This window comes from Maylandia zebra, linkage group LG20, assembly GCF_041146795.1.
Source record: "Maylandia zebra isolate NMK-2024a linkage group LG20, Mzebra_GT3a, whole genome shotgun sequence".
Classification (NCBI taxonomy): Eukaryota; Metazoa; Chordata; class Actinopteri; order Cichliformes; family Cichlidae; genus Maylandia; species Maylandia zebra.
The window spans coordinates 11,176,881-11,193,059 of NC_135186.1; the positions used below are offsets into that span (position 1 = coordinate 11,176,881).

Sequence of the window (16,179 nt, forward strand, 5' to 3'; positions counted from 1 at the left end):
CAGCAGAGGGGCAGGCCACAGCATGACTGGTGAGTTATTTTGATGGATATGATCCACATGGACATTCAAAGTCATCTCTGGAATATATTTTTAAACAGGATTTCTCTTTTCCTTTTTCTATTTGTCATGCACGCTGCTTCCCCTCGTAATATATTCCACTTTAAAACATATACAGCACATGCTGCTGGAGCAATTTCCCATCTGAGAATTCAGTTTGACAAGTTTGCTTGTATTTGAAGTGCCTGCAGTTTTATGAGCTTCCTGATGGGCACTATTTTTACATGTCATTTCCATATTTAACTCAGAGCCAGAGGAAAGAAATGAATCTTTTACATATGAACATTGCACACTTTTTCCCTAGCCTAATATCAAATCACCAGTTTGTGCTAAGATCGCTGATGTGTCCTTCATATTTATACTAATAATGACACACTGAAGATGACATACTGTAACTACCAGACATATTCTCCATAAATGTACGCATTACTTACTGCACTCTCCTTGGCCGACCACTCGGAGGTCCATCTGTTGTTTGCAGGCCCGCACATGCAGCTCACACTCGCTGTTGTAGGTGGTACCATCGCTGCCGCACACAGGCTGGTGGGACTTGACACACTCTGACGGACACACACACTGCTTGCTCTGGGCATCGCAGATTGCCCCAAAAGAGCAGTTGGCACAGGCCTCATCTAGATGGGGACAAGCAGGCAAACAAATGGTTAAGTGTGTCTGTGCATGTGTGCTTCCTGTGGGATTACATAACCTTGGCGCCGAGGTCTGATTCTAAGAGAAACGGTGAATTTAGAGGATATTAAGTTTCTTTTACACTGCTCGTATTAATGTATGGTAGACTTAAAATGGATTCTCTTATGTTATCATTATGCAAATGCAGTGCAGTGCAGTGCTTTTCAGCTCATCTTACTTTCTGATGATGCTTGAAACATCACTTAAGTGAATATAAAGTTGCGAGGGAATGAGTTTCTGGCTACTACAGATTCTTAAAGTAGTGTTGGTTTGTCATTTGGTCTTTCAGCCACAACATTAAAACTACTGACAAGTCAAGTGAATAACACTGATTATCACATTAGGATATAATGTTCTGCTTGGAAACACTGGGTCCTGTCATTCATCTATATGTTACTTTGATATCACACGGGGTCATATGATTGTTGGGTTTTTCTCTGTATGCGTTGCTGTAGGGTCTACCTTACAATATAAAGCACCTTGAGGTGACTGGTGTTGTGATTTGGCGCTGTATAAATACAGCTGAATTGAATTACTTTGACGCACCCATTATCATTAATTTTGAAAATGTTGGAGACCAAACTGGTGAGGTGCTAAGCAAAGAAACCAAAACTGTGCCAATACTGGAAAAAGTTCAAACTTACAGTACAAATATTTTACTTTACAAGCTCAGTATATGGAGTGAAGATTTGGAAAATTCAATCTTACTAGAGGATGGAAAATCAGAGTACTGAGATCCCACTTAATTACACACCACAGAACTGGATGCTTCAGCCCTAAGTCTTTGTGGCATAGATTCAAAAAGATGCTGGAAACGTTCCTCAGAGATTTTGGTCCATACAGACATGATGGCATCGCACATAGACTGCAGCTTTGTCAGCTACACATCCGTGATGAAAATCTCCAATCCCACCACGATCAAAGGATGGCCAATCCATCTAAGTACAGTGAACTTGTGTTCAAGGAACCAGTTTGAGGTGATTCGATCTTTGTGACATGGTGGGTTATCCTGCTGGAAGCAGCCATCAGAAGTTGGGTACACTATGGTCCCAAATGGTTGGACAAGGTCTGCAACAATACTCAGGTAGGCTGCGGTGTTTAAATCATGCTCAGTTGCTATTAAAGGGCTCAAAGTGTGCAACAGAAGTATTACACCACCATCAGCAACCTGAACCATTAATACAAGGCAGGGTGGAGCTGTGATTTTATGTCGTTTACGCTAAATTGTGACCCAAACTGCTGAATGTTACACCAGAAACTAAGCCTGATCAGACCAGCTAATGTTTTTCCAATTTTCCATTGCCCAGTAGAGGTGAGCACATTGTAGCCTCGGTCTTGACGAGGCATTTCTGACCAGAAAACCTTCATTCAAATGATGTTTTGTCCCTAGAGATGACTGTGTGGAAAAATCAATTTCTGAAATGCCCACAGTAGCCCGTCTGCCACTAAAAAACACGCCACCTTCAAAGTCCGTTTGAACTTCAGCAAGATGTCTTGAACACGTCTACACGCCTAATTGGAGTTGCTCCCGTGTGATTGGCTAATTAGATATTTGTGTTAACAAGCAGTTGAACAGGTTTGCCTAATAAAGTGGCTGGAGAGTTATGTTACTCCTGACACATTGCATTGTTATATAAATAGACAAGGCACCAACGTCTAAAGGAACACTAAAACAGTTTGGGTAGAGAGACACATGAAAAGAATATTTTAAAAGAAATTCCACTAAAATCAAAACTCTTTCTTCTTGGTGAGTGTTTAGATGGACACGGTAACAATGGAAATGAACAAAAGTGGAAAAATAACTCTGTTTTTTAAATGGATAAAAAAAGAACATTTGTATTCTATATGTCTCATAATAAAAAATGTCTCATTTGTTGCATTTTTCTCATGCAAAATTATGCTAAGAACTAAGCATGAGAATCAAGGCAAACATTATTTACTATTCAGAGCTACAGGAAATAACCTGTTTTCCCATTTTTCCTGGGAAAACAAGGAATTTGTATAAAGCTTTATTAGTGTACATGAGGTACATTCACATGATATTAAAGAATACAGAAAGCCGCACACATGCCATTTAAAGTTTACTGCATGTCAGAGGTAAAAACTATGCCATGAAATAAAAAAACTTCCCAGACAGAGCCCTACCACAGCACAAATCCATGGAGGAGGATTTTAGAAAAGATGCTAAAGTGCATGAAGTTCCCAGGAGCACAGTGGGTTCCATCACTAAAGAAATTTCAAGCCAACCAAAACCAGTCTTTCTGGAACTGAAACTAAATAGCTGAACACAATGAGCTTTGAAAATTGTCACCAAAAATAGATGAAGCTACCAGAAGGTCAACCGCACTCAGTCAATCAGGACTTTATGAGAGTGGTCAGAAACTGAAGCTAGTCCTGAGTAAAATCCACAAGAGGGCCATGCTAGAGTTTGCCAAATTACACTTAAATCATTCTGAAAGCATGAAGGAAACAATTCTCTGCTCTGATGAGACAAGAATTGAACTCCTTGGCCGGAATAGCAATTGTTGTAAGTAGTGAAAGCCAGGTACTGGATGGGAGTAGCCAGCACCATTTTTTGGGAAGCCTTCTCAGCAGCGGATGCTGAAAAGAACTAGCCTCAACTGAGTGCGACAAATCACGCTTTCCCTTAAGATTGTAAGGCTAATTATATATGGCCCAAAATATGCTGTTTTTCCACCGCTTTTCAGTCAGAATCAAGCTGAGAACATCTGTATTCTCTCGCCAGATGCTACCAGAAAAAAAGCAAAGAGAGCTTTTGAAATCCTTGATTTTAGTATGAGGATTTATCTAGCTCATCTGTTGACTGATTGGCTGAGACAACGTTTCCCTCAAAAGAAACAGCAGGGCAGGCTCAGGGTGCTGACTGAGCCCTCATGGGGACATGAAAGAAAAATGAGAAGGCAAATCCAAGTCCTCATACACAGAAAAGGCTAGTAGTATAGACACCTTTTCCTCTGACACCAATTACACTGGGAGGATTGCATTAGCACAGCTCACTATCACATTCAATTAGGGGCAGGCTAATACCCACTGCTGATTTAGCACTAATTGAGAGAGGCAAGGCTGGCTGCTGGAACCCTCCACATTATTAATCTGTTTATTACTCTTTTAGAGCCATTCATTTCCTTCATCTCTCCATCTAATGTGGGCATCCGCTGCTTTCTTGATTAACAGCTATCCACTTAGAAGTGGATATGGCAAGAAACGTGGCACTTTATGTACAGTACATGGCCTGTGGGAGCCTGTAGGAGCAAACGTTTCATTCTGTGGAGGTGGAATGATCAGTTCTATGAAGATATGCTTAAATTAAACTGCACGAGCAGGACATTCAGGGCAACTGTCTATGCTAAATTCATGTGTGCTTTTGCTCTGGGGCTATTTTTCACAGTGTGGCCTTCTGTCTTGAGTTTGAGTTTGGGGACATCTGAGTGCCTTGGCACCCGATGACATTTTTCTATAATCATATTTTAGGCTCCAAGTTTGTTGCAACAGTTTTTGGATTGCTCTGACCTTTTCCAACATGTCACATTTTTTTTTGCAGAAGGACCTTTACACTATTTTGCTGTTGAAGACCTGACCAGCACAGACCCGTTCAATACTCTTGCTATCATCTCGGTCACACACAGCAATCCAGACCTCAGCGTCGGTGGCTGACCTCACTGATGCATTTTCTTTATAGGATGGGAGCAAATTCCTGCAGATTCCACAATCTTGCAGAAGATTACCACACCATACTTTCACAATGGGGTGTCACATAAGAGTGGAGTATTGAGGTACCATTATTGCTTTTGTCAGTATTTAATGGCTAAGAGTACTTAACAATTATTTTCATTGCTCTCGAGGAAAAAAAAGAATCTCCCCTGCACAGCTTTTCTATGACAAAAAAGAAATAAACATAAAACATAGTAAAAGTGTACTGCTGTGGTCGTGGATCCTCTGTGGCTGAGACAGCTATAAATCAGGAAGTGGAAGTGGTGAGTGTTGTCCTTTATCAGGCCCTGTGTCCTGATAGTAGCCTCGCTTCTTTATCAGCTCCTGCCCCTCGCACCTGGCTCTCTGCACTGCCTGATCCTCCAGACAACATGCATCACAGACAGAAGAGGAGGGGAGCCTCAGTTCAAAGCCGGGAAAAGAGAGGAGATTGTTGCCATTACTGATAATGTTAGGATGTGTACTTTTTGTCATGTCTGATCTCTGAATCAGTCGTCTTCAAGTCTGTCATCACCATTTCTGGGTTTCAGTGGTTTCTGAAGGCAACCTCGCAACCATTAAAAGTTCAAAATTTAAGGTAAAAAGTCTGGCTGGCCATTATGAAACACAGACATGACAATAAAGAATGGGAGATATTACAACAGGGGATCTTTCATCTCATGCAAATGCTTTTCAGGCGCAAGAACCTAGAGAAATATAGAGTATGACACACTGTCCAAGATCAAAGTAAGATATTTTAAAGCCTTTTTGTGTGAGTTCTGATAAAAAACCTGACACAAATATTCACTAAATAGCTTAAGAGTCAGCTAAAATTAGTTCTGCCTTTACAGCAGAATGATTCAGGCCAATAAAGGCTCAAAGATGGCACCATTCTCTGGTCCAAAAACAGCTGCCAGCTGTGAGTATGGAGATCGGCTGATCATTAGATATGCTTAATAACATTTGGGCAACCATTTAGGCAGCACTGGCACCCAGATCACGGGAGTTAGAATGTTCGCCATTCAGAGCAAGTCTGCCATGAGTCTGGCAATAAGGTGTGCTTAATCTAGACTCTGGCTGGGGTATACAAGTTTGGCATATGTGAAATCTACAGTATGTTTCTAAACTGTCTGAAGGTGCTCTCTAAAATGGTAATACTGGCATGGCAGGGAGCAAGGTCCAGGTCAAGCTGAACATGGTTGCATGGCCTAACAAGTGAGCTACGGTGGTACCCACACAAACTGTTCCTGAGCCTGGGCAGTGATTTCCATGTCTGTTTTTGATACAGTGCCACCTGAAGGCCTGAAGATTGTGGGGTTCACATGTTGAATTTCCTCCTTGTCCCTTGCACAAAGAGTTCTCCGGATTATCAGAAACATCAGATTTAATATACCCTAGACCACAGGTGTCAAACTCCAGGCCTCAAGGGCCAGTGTCCTGCAGGTTTTAGATGTGTCCTTGATCCAACACATATAAATGGCTAAATTACCCCCTCAACATGTCTTGAAGTTCTCCAGAGGCCTGGTAATGAACTGGAGGCCTGGAGTTCAACAGCCCTGCCCTAGACTTGGAGATATACAATGTTACATTGACAAATGTTATTTTGAAGTTTGTATATGTCATTTTTTCCGGACTGGTGAGCCTGTAACCACCTTTTATTTTTGAGAAACTCTCTAAGATGCTCTTTTTGTACCCAGTCATGTTACAGACATATTGCCAGTTAACCTAATCCTTTGTAAAATGTATCTCTAGCCGTTTCTTTTTAGTACCACTTAGTTTTTCCAACCCTTTGCTGCCCATATACAAATCATCTTGAGACCTGCAGCCGCCATCAAATTCAAAATGAGCAAATATTTCTCATGAAATAGTAAAATGGAGCATTTTAAACATTGTTTTCTATGTTCTACTGTGAATAAATCATTGGTTTATGAGATTTGCAAATCATTGCATTCAGTTTGTATTAACGTTTTAATAACATGGGATCCAAACTTTTTTGGAATCAGGGTTTCATAATATCCTCACGCATGTCTTTAACTATCAAAGAAAACCTTTCTTCCTTTGGATGAGGACCTGCTAATATTTTGTCAAGGTCCCCTTGGAGTCCCAGAGATCTGATGTTAGCAACTTTGCACTTTAACAGTTTGTGCTGCTGTGTTTGGACAAAGTGTTTGTGGAGCTGAAGGTGAGAAGGAGGAACAGGAGTGGGTTGGTAGAAAAGTGTCCTTGAAAACATAAAGAACTGACTCATTGAACAGAAAAAACAACAACAAAGACCCTCCAGCTTTACAGCATTTTTTAGATATCCTTACTGGGGAACACCTGAACTGCAGCTGAGGGGGTCTGGGAGGAGTAGTACCTCAGGATTAAACAGAAAGAAGCATGTTGCTTTGTGTTTTGAAGGCTTGTGAACATGCCTGGGTGATAACAACTCCCCTGTTGATGCATGCCTGGCCAGTACACTATTAACTCTGCCCCCCACTTTCTTTGCGCCTCATCATCTTATTTACCTCCATCTCCTTTCCTATGAACATTTATCACATTCTCCTCCCTTTTTCCCTCTGCCCTCTTTTATTCTCTCATTTTTTTCTCACAGGCTGCCTCTGTGACCTATATTTCTTACTCAACTGAGAATATCATTTCCAACACCTGTGGGAGAAAAAAGGGGAAGTTGTTATTTCTGTTTCTCAAATGATTCAGGCACCTCTGCTCTCATCTGTTTGGGTAGTCAGCATGAATGGGCTTTTTTCCTGGGGTGACTGATATCCAGCTGGGGGGTCTATTAACCAAGTGTACCTCTTCCAGCCCCTGTTACAAGGTGGCCCGCCACTCCAATGCAGGAGGAGGAAAAATCTCTGAATAATAACAAATGTCACTCATATTGCTATCAGGTTGCACCTGAGCCATATAGATAACCACTATGTTTCCAGGCCGGAGGGATAGAAATGAAATTATGTCTGGGCCCATGAGAGGCAATAAGCTCCCCACACACACACACATACACAGTTAAGTTCCCTGTTGTGGCACTTCTCTCACCCGCTACACTATTGCTACCCTCACAGCCTCACCTAAGCTCCTACTTCTGAGCCTGGCAGCCATAAATATGACAGCGTACACACTATAGAGCATTTGGATGGAAATAACAAAACGGCAACAGTAAACAAATGCATCCTTTCCTTGGTGAGTGTTCTGGAAATCATATAAATGAAATAATATAAAGACCAACAGTACTGCCGCCCCTCATCTCTTTATATTTTGTTAGGAAAATGGGAAACAGGTGCACCGATTTATTCAAACAAATTCAAATACACATGGAAATACACAAAGTAAGACAACAGTAAAGTTTGAGGTTTTACAGTTCTAATAAGGCTGAAAGTTAATATTTGGTATGACCACCTTTATTATTCAACTCAGCCTGAACTCTCTTATGTAGACTTTCTGTAATGTCTTTAAGTAGGAATAGTTCTTCCGGCTTCCTGAAGGACATTCAAAGCTCTTCTTTGGATCTTGGCTGCCTTTTGTTCCATTCTCTATCATGATGATCCCACACTGCTTCATTAATGTCGAGGTCTAGGCTCTGGGGAGGCCAGTACATGACTGATAGTGTTCCACTGTGGGTTTTCTTTTCTTTCCAGGTATGCTTTTACTGGCAGTTACACTGGCATTTCGTTTAGAGAGGTTACACCATGTTTTACAGATGAATGTAGACACCCACCTCTCTACTGACCTCCTCTGTACAGTACAGTAATGTATATCCTGATGTATAAGACCCGTTGCCACTTTTCAGTCCAACTCCTGTTTAATTTGGCATATCTCAGCCTTTTCTCACTGTTTACCTCACCTAAAGATGGCTTCTTGATGGCCACTCTTCCACTGGGACTATTTCTGATGAAGGTTTGGTGAGCATTAGCTGAAGGTCCAGATGCATCTTGGATCGTTTCCTATGTCTCCTTATTGTTTTCCTATTTCTTAAGGACATGACTTTTAGCTACAATTGATCTACTGTAGTTGTTTAATCCTGCCAATTATTCTTTTGTTGTTAAAGCTGTCAGATAATAACTCTTAGGTAATTGCCTTTTTGGTATGAAATTGAGTAAATCATAGCAGTGTAAAGTGGCTTAACAAGCAAAAAACACTTATCTGAAAATGGTCAGGAACAAGGTATGGACTGAAAATGTGTGAAAAAACAGCCAATGTCCAAATAAAAATGACGAAAGAGCTTCTGGAGAATTACTGACAAAGAAAAAACACATATATAAGAAGGTCTGGCTTCTTGGAAATAAAATCTAAAGAAATGAGGGGGGGCTCGAGACTTTTGCACAGTCTGTATATTTTGTAAGCCTAATTATCACCAGTGCTGCTGCTCTTCTGCAGTGCAAAGGTCAGACATTCTCATTTTATTCACCTTCTTTCATACACCTTCATATATCTTTAACAGTTAATTCCTATTCTTCCTACTCCACCTGAAGGCAGCACATATTGTTTCGCTCCTTTTCTGCCTCGTGAACCTGTATAGTATATTAGTGAAGGGAATAGCTGGTGATAATTAGGTGAGATAATAGCTTAAGTCAGTCAGTTGTTATGGTGCTGAATAAAAGCCCAGTAAAGCTGTGCAAACAGCCCAGAAATAACCCACATTATCATCGCCATCATTTCTCGGCTGGCTCGCGCTTGGCAAGCCAATGCCTCAGCATTTTTATGGCACCATTGCGCTGACGCAGGCCTGTTCCTCTGGGAGCCAAGAACCATCCATAGTGCTGGATTACACACAGAGTCCCTCAGCCCCGCCAGCTCGTCCTGCCTCTCGCTTTTTAAAATAAAGACTATTCATTACCGCGGAGGGACTCCGAGCCGTCTACCTGTGGTGTGGCACTGACGTGCCTGCCCACCAACTGAACACTGCTTTAGATCTGTTTCTCTGCGGCATACATCCTTACACGCTGGAGTTCAATTAAGAGAAAGCTGGGAGGGGAGGATGACAGATGTAGTACACAGGCAGGCAGAGAGTCCACATAGCAACTCTCCAGGAACTAACTCTGTCATTCTAAGTATAAAACTCTAAAAAAACAAGCTCTGTTAAAAGACTTTGGTTCCTTTGTGCAAAAAATAAAATAAATAAATAAGTAACAACCATAAAATCTTTTCACACTTTAGATCACGAAGACCAAACTGATTGTGCTGCACTCATCATGTTTGAAACTGCTCATCTCATCCACAAATACAGTACTGCAGAGGCCAACAGACTTTTGCTGTCGTCAAAATATGCAGGAAAAAAAATCTATTGCATTAAAATTGAGTTACACAGACAGTCTGGCCATGGGGCTAACAGCCACTGTACTTCTGCCCAGTTTGAGTAAAAAGAGAATGACTGGATTGTAGACAAGCAAGAATACTCAATAACCAATTAGAGTCCATGGGAAAATTGGCGTTGCAAAATGGCATTATGCCACGGAGTACTCACTGAGTGGCTTTACCAAGCTGCAAAAACCTGTCCATATGGCTGTGTGCCAGCATAGTGGGTATAGAGATATTTTTACCACTTGAAGCTCCACTGTCGCTGGTATACTAATGACTAGCTGATACTCCGGCAGTGAAAGACAAAGCCAAGTGACTCATGTAGCCAATTACAGAAAAATATGCACCGCGCTCTGTTTCATCAAAAGCAAAGTGCATCTTCACTTAAAGGTCAAAACAGGCAAATTGGAGTTGTGGTGTTGCTATAGAAGGGCTGATGATGAGCACAGAGGAACAGATAAAGAGTAACGGACAAGGGATCATGAAATTCATCAGTGTGTTAAGTATTGATTTGCCTTTGCTGGATTTGAAACGGCTCCCAGTGGGGTCACACATGAATATAAAGTTATGTGTGTTAATTGTTAACGTCTGTGGATTATAATTTTGCCTCTCCGCATTGTGGTGCTATTAATTAATTTGCTAAATCATATTCCGAGATCCTTCCATGTCTGTAAGCTATGATTCACAGCATTTCACAGTCATGTCTCCTCACTATAGCTGACTGCATGGGGCAATGTGACCGTACGAGCATGACGTTAATTTGAAATTCATTACTGAGATGCAAGCACTTTTATATTTGGGTTTTGTGACAGTGAGTACTCACCGCAGGGTCCTTTGTGTTGGATGCTGATTTCCTTCTGCAGCGCACAACCCATCAATCGCATCTCGCAGGGGCTGCCGTAGGTCTGGCCGTCGGATCCGCACACGGGGTCGGACGTTTGCGGGCAGGCTTCGGAACACTCGCACACCGCTTCGTTGTTCTTGACCACACACTCTGCCCCGTGACTGCACGCTACATGCAAGCACGGGCTCGGTATGTTGAGATCTGAAGGCCGACCACCCAAGAGACAGAGATCACAGTTAGAGGCATGGTAGCAAACAGTACAGCCTTAGTGGTCGGGGAGAATATAAAGTTGAGGTTGGAGAGAAGTCTGGGGTTGCAAAAGAGCACAGGTGATAGTGAGGTAAGTTAGAATATCGCTACAAATAGAAGCGCTGGTTTTTGTGTTAGAAAGGGTTTAGGGAGAAACAGAGATATGATGGAATATGCAATGCAGCCCTAGTCCTGTGTCACCTCAACTTCCTTAGTTTCCTATGTCATTTCCTTGCCTTTGTACCTATCCTGATGTATCCTGAATCTTTGAAGAGTCCACGGAATCCAGAGGCACGAGGACAGTGGATAAAAACATGTCCCTGTAGCACAATAGAGATGAAACAGCCTACGAACAATGGTTGCACTGCCTTTTTTTTTTTTCCTGCGCGTAAACGCCTGGATTAATTGACGTTCCCAGTGTGCCCCTTCAAAGGCTGCCATTTGCATCTCAGTGAGAGCCATTGCTTCAGCCAAAGCTGGTTGAACTGACATGCAGGAGCAAGAAAAGGAAGAGCACCAGGGATAGAGTTTGCTTTTTGAGAGAGTGAGAGAATTAAAAAGAGAAAGAAATAGGCGAAAAGAAGAAAGAGCCCTCTGCTTAATAATTCAAAAAAGGCAAGCTCCTGGGCAGAGGCAGATATGAAATGTGAACATCAGAGAGAGGTGTCTGCCTCAGTCTTTTCTCCTCACACGCTAACTCCAGCATGACTTCATTAAAACGAGGACAGGATTTTGTACCCATGGTTCTGGTAGCGGCAGATGGGTGTAGGCCAGGGCCGATAAAACCTGACTTGATCAGAACAGAGTGAAAACCTGACGAAAAAAAATGGGCGTGAACAACGCTTTGATCACAGCCTCCCATCCCATCACTTCTTTAAAGCTTTATGTACCAGGGAAAATATTATATGGCATCGTGTGCTCTCTGAGTCGGGGGCGCCGGCATGCGTGCGCGAGCGCTGCCGGCTCAGCCCGACGGTCGGAAGATTGAAGCCTTAGGTGGGATGGTGCACACTCCGGTATCGAGAGCGAGCGAAAGATGATAGCCTGGCACCGTAGTGGTTTTCATTTAGAAAGTTTCACGCATGAGGAACGGATCCCTCTGCTAAATGTGGTGTGTCTGCAGATTAGAGGAAAACGCAGACGGAGGCATCAAATAGTTTCTGATGAGAAGCCGTGGTTGAAATGGAAAGTGGTGCCGTTTCACAACCAAAGCGAAACAAAACTTGCTTCCTCCTTCTGCGCCACCTTTCTTGTGAGCTTTGGTTAGATGAGTAGAGGTGCTGTCATGGAAACTGCCCTTTGTAATGACGCCACCCATGGCTCCATCATTATTGAGACCATTATGGGATTAGATAGTAACACGGGGGTGTTGTGGGTGGGGGGCTGACTTGGCATGTGCGAAGCCCCATGATTCATTTATCAGCTCAGGGATGTTCAGCTGAGCCTCAACTCGTAGCGCTAACACGAGGGGGGAAATTATCAACTGATAACGCAGACGGTGGCAATTAGCTTGTTGCACTCTGATGAAAGAAAGGGGGTATGTGGGATAAAGATCAGTGTTATCTACATAAGACAGATCATTTGGCTCATCTGTCTGAATTATGATCACTCCTGAGCTGAACTGCAGATATTAAAATAAAAATGAGAGCAGATGTAACATAGTTTGTCCACGACCGCCTACTGTTTTCCCACAACTGTAATTGAGCAAATCTTTCCCGATCTCGAGCGCGGGCGCTCTCATTTCCGAGGGTGAGTGTTTCAGATTAAAGGGTGAAACACCGTTATTGATTTCTGCGTTGGGAAGGCGAGCTGGCTTTTCAAAAGAGCTCGGAGGTGCCACATAAATATGAAAGCTGCTCAATGCCGCTTAATTCGGTGCCGCTTCAAAAACAATTGATTCCCTGTGATCTCATTTCAACGCCTTGTGTCTGTGTGTGTGTGTCTCCAAGTGCGTGTAACCGTTGTACGCTTGTGATCCGAGCTTAACTGTACAACCTTGGCCTGCATTAAAGTTCACCAGCCCACTTCCCAAGGACGGGCTCCTAAAACACAACTGCAGCCTCCGATAAGGCCTTTGTCTCCCATTCTCTTTGTTTCACACTCATAAAAAAGATGAAAGAATTCCCCTCCAAAACTATTTTTTTTATCATCCTCCACCTCTGGGGGGCAAAATTTCTGCCTGATTTATTAACTGGAGACAATATACGAGGGTGAAAAAAAAGACAATCTCCCCAAGTGTAAAAAGAATCTTGTGACACAGTTAAAAAAAGAACTGAAGCTGTCTTTTTACTTTCCCTTGGATGCAGGGAGAAGCTTTGAAATGGCGGGCCTAAGCTTGGTCGCTCACAAGCCTTTTCCAGCTCTCTTTCGCTCTCTGGTCTTCTCCCAAATAGAAAAATCCATCTCTTCATGCATGTATCAGTCCTTCTTTCAGGCAAGTCCAGAATACACTATAGTTTCTGGCTTTAAAGTGTTCTGTTTTATGCACGAAAATTAGCTTGACAGTTAGATGGGAGGTGCCAAACACATAGCACAGTAGCCAAGGCATTGTTTTAGTGGCTGAGCAGGTGCAGTGAATTGTCTCTCATGGATAGAGAAAAGTGGAAGGAGAAGAAAAAAGGCACGAATACTTTTCCCTCTCTCTATTCTCCAATCAAGGATTCAGCTCTGCTAGTGTGTAATCTGCTCTGTTTCTGTACTACCACACCGGCTGACAGGACTTTACATTCCGGGTGTCGCCTCAGTCTGTATCCTCTCCTGCTAGGAGGCATGTAAATTTATCCATTTTAATTAGTGCGGTATTTTAATAGCATGCCTCCACTTCAGGACTCAGGAGGGGATTACTTCGGGTTAGGCCGCAGTGTCACTAGCAGACCACGTCAAATATTGAGAGGACACGTTCCTCTGATTCCCTGATTGCTTACCTGTCTGCCTGAAGTCTTATTATTGCTCACTTAGTGGAGTTATATGACAGATAAAGTGCCAAGGACACCACAGTGCTGCTTATAAAGCTTAACGGCTCCTTGTTAGGTTGCGCGATGGCACGGCGCGCTCCGGTCAGACTCAGCTGTGACTGTGGCTGCTGCAGTCAGCGGGCCCACACTGTTAACCCCACCGTAACATGTCGCTGAAATGCTGGGAGATTATTTTGGCGAGCGTTTCCTCCCATCTCCGCTCAGCTCATACATATGTTAATTGGACTTTTCCCCCCTCGGGTCTGTGTGCAATTCCAAATCATTCCCTATATTATGCAGGGCAGTGAATCAGTGTAATCCAGGTGATGCTTGCAGTGGCCAACTGGCAGGAATAATCACCTACAACTGCAACCCATTACAACACAGGATTCCAATAGGGTGCAGCCAATCTGCAGCAAAATCCCGCCTTCTGTGTGTCTCCACTGTCAGGGCTTTGATCCGACTCCCTTTACCTCCCTCACATTAAAAACATTTATGTATCATATTAGTCGAGGGAGAGGGAGGTGCAGAGAAAAGGCTATATTAGCATACAGCAAAAGGCATACCCGCAGGCTGTGTCTGTCTACCACTGAATACTTATCACAGGCAGGAGGTGAGTCGAAGCCTCTTTGTGCTTGTACAACTAAGAATGTGTTGCTCTTCAAAATAGAGACGAGCAAAAATAACACGGGGAGGGGACACAAGCTGGCATCCCCTGATCTTTTGAGATATATCCGTCAGAGATGAGATGATACGCAAATATTGTTGGTCTAATCCAAAAAAGGTGGTGATCTAGTAATTAGGGTGTGTATGTTGCAGGAAGTTTAAAAAAGTAAAGAAAAAACGGCACACCAGTTCGCTTCACTTACTGCATCTCCGATCAAATCAGGAGCTACAGCACGAGGAAGGCCTAGGAAGACATTTTTTAAAAAATGAAAAGAAAACTGTTGAAATTGAAAGAACTGCATGGCTGATCACACCCCAACGGAACACCAAGCCCGCCTCAAGTCACTCCTGACACCCCGTTGACCCACATTTCTCTGCAATTTCTGCTCAATGACAGCCTGCGGGCCGCAGTAAGTGGACCGGCGGTCCCTAGCTGCCGTCAATCAGGCTCCCGCGGCACTTCCTCTAATTAACTTGATTAGCAATAACAGCACTGGTGATCTCAGGCTGACTTACACACTCAGGCTTCGCGACTGTTTGTTAGTCCAATCACAAACGCGCAGGGGGGAGATGCTCATCAAATAAACATGCAAATGATAAAATATTCTGCACAAAGTCTTGACACCTAAGGTGACAGATTTTTTTCTTTCCTGCTTTGCAGAGCTCTTTGTCAATGACAATGTGTCTTCCACTGAGTGATTTTGTGTTAACCTCCAGAGGCGACAGGCAACACATTTCAAGCAACTTGCACTTGCGTGAGCTTTTCTGCACTTGTGATTGCGCTCGCTCGCTCTCTCGCACACAGCTGTGTACACACGAAATGACAAAAGAGCCGCGGATTTTGTGTCCTCAAAACCAGCTCCTTCATTTGTTCACTCCTTGTTTATGTGTGCGTGTGTTTCTAATAGGCTGCCTTGTGTTACTGATTTTACTGAATCATTCTCCTTTATGTGCTAAAAAGCAACACTGCTGCTTGTATTTTTGTTTTATGAACAACATAACCACCAATTCAGAGGGCCCTCTCTACTTCGTATTCTGTTAATACCAGACGTGAGGCTAGTACATGAACGGGCTCCAGGGACCTGTGGTGAGCAGCTATGCACTCCTGTAGTCTTTTCCATTGATTACTACTGAATATGCACCAAAATAGCATGCCCGCTGGGCAGGAAGTAAGCTACAGCGCAACTTTGGGCCAAGATAGAGGAGAGAAGGCAAAGATTTAATTATGCATTTTCACTGCAAAAGTAATTAATTTTACACACAGTCTGGTTCCCTCATATCAAATAAATAGATTCCTTTTTTTAAAGGCATTTTAACAAGCACAATCATTTATGTGGGGAAAAAAAGTTGTTGAAAAGATACTTTCTTCCAATTAATGGGCTGTCTCGTGTTGCTTTTTTGGTTTTCAGCTTCAGATTGACTCAGTGTCTTTTTTGGCAGAAAGGCATAGCAAATATACTTCGTAAATACAGGAGCTAGCACTTTAAGTTGCTCTGTTATTTCACATCACTTTTATCAATGGGGAAATTTTATAGAATCAGAATACAATAGACTCAAACATCAAAGAGTCTCCCATCATTGCTCGGTCCTCTAAATATAGCTGAAAATACAAGAACATTTCTGCAACAGACCACGCTACATGCACACTTCCTTGCTTAGTTTCTGCTGATAGCCTGCTGTGCTGACAGAGGGGAAGAAAAACAGGATTTCTTTGCATTA

At 42.8% G+C, this 16,179-nt stretch overlaps 1 protein-coding gene across 6 annotated transcripts in view; it reads right to left on the bottom strand.

The window, feature by feature from the left end:
- The window catches only part of agrn (agrin), a 267,410-nt gene that overhangs the window by 62,116 nt on the left and 189,115 nt on the right, over positions 1–16,179 (bottom strand). For all 6 annotated transcript variants that reach the window (XM_076878737.1, XM_076878740.1, XM_076878736.1 and 3 more), the window contains 2 exons: positions 10,571–10,792; positions 492–689 (listed from right to left, as the gene is read on the bottom strand). In XM_076878737.1, coding sequence (XP_076734852.1) covers positions 492–689; positions 10,571–10,792 — 420 coding nt within the window. The remainder of the gene's footprint in view (positions 1–491; positions 690–10,570; positions 10,793–16,179) is intronic.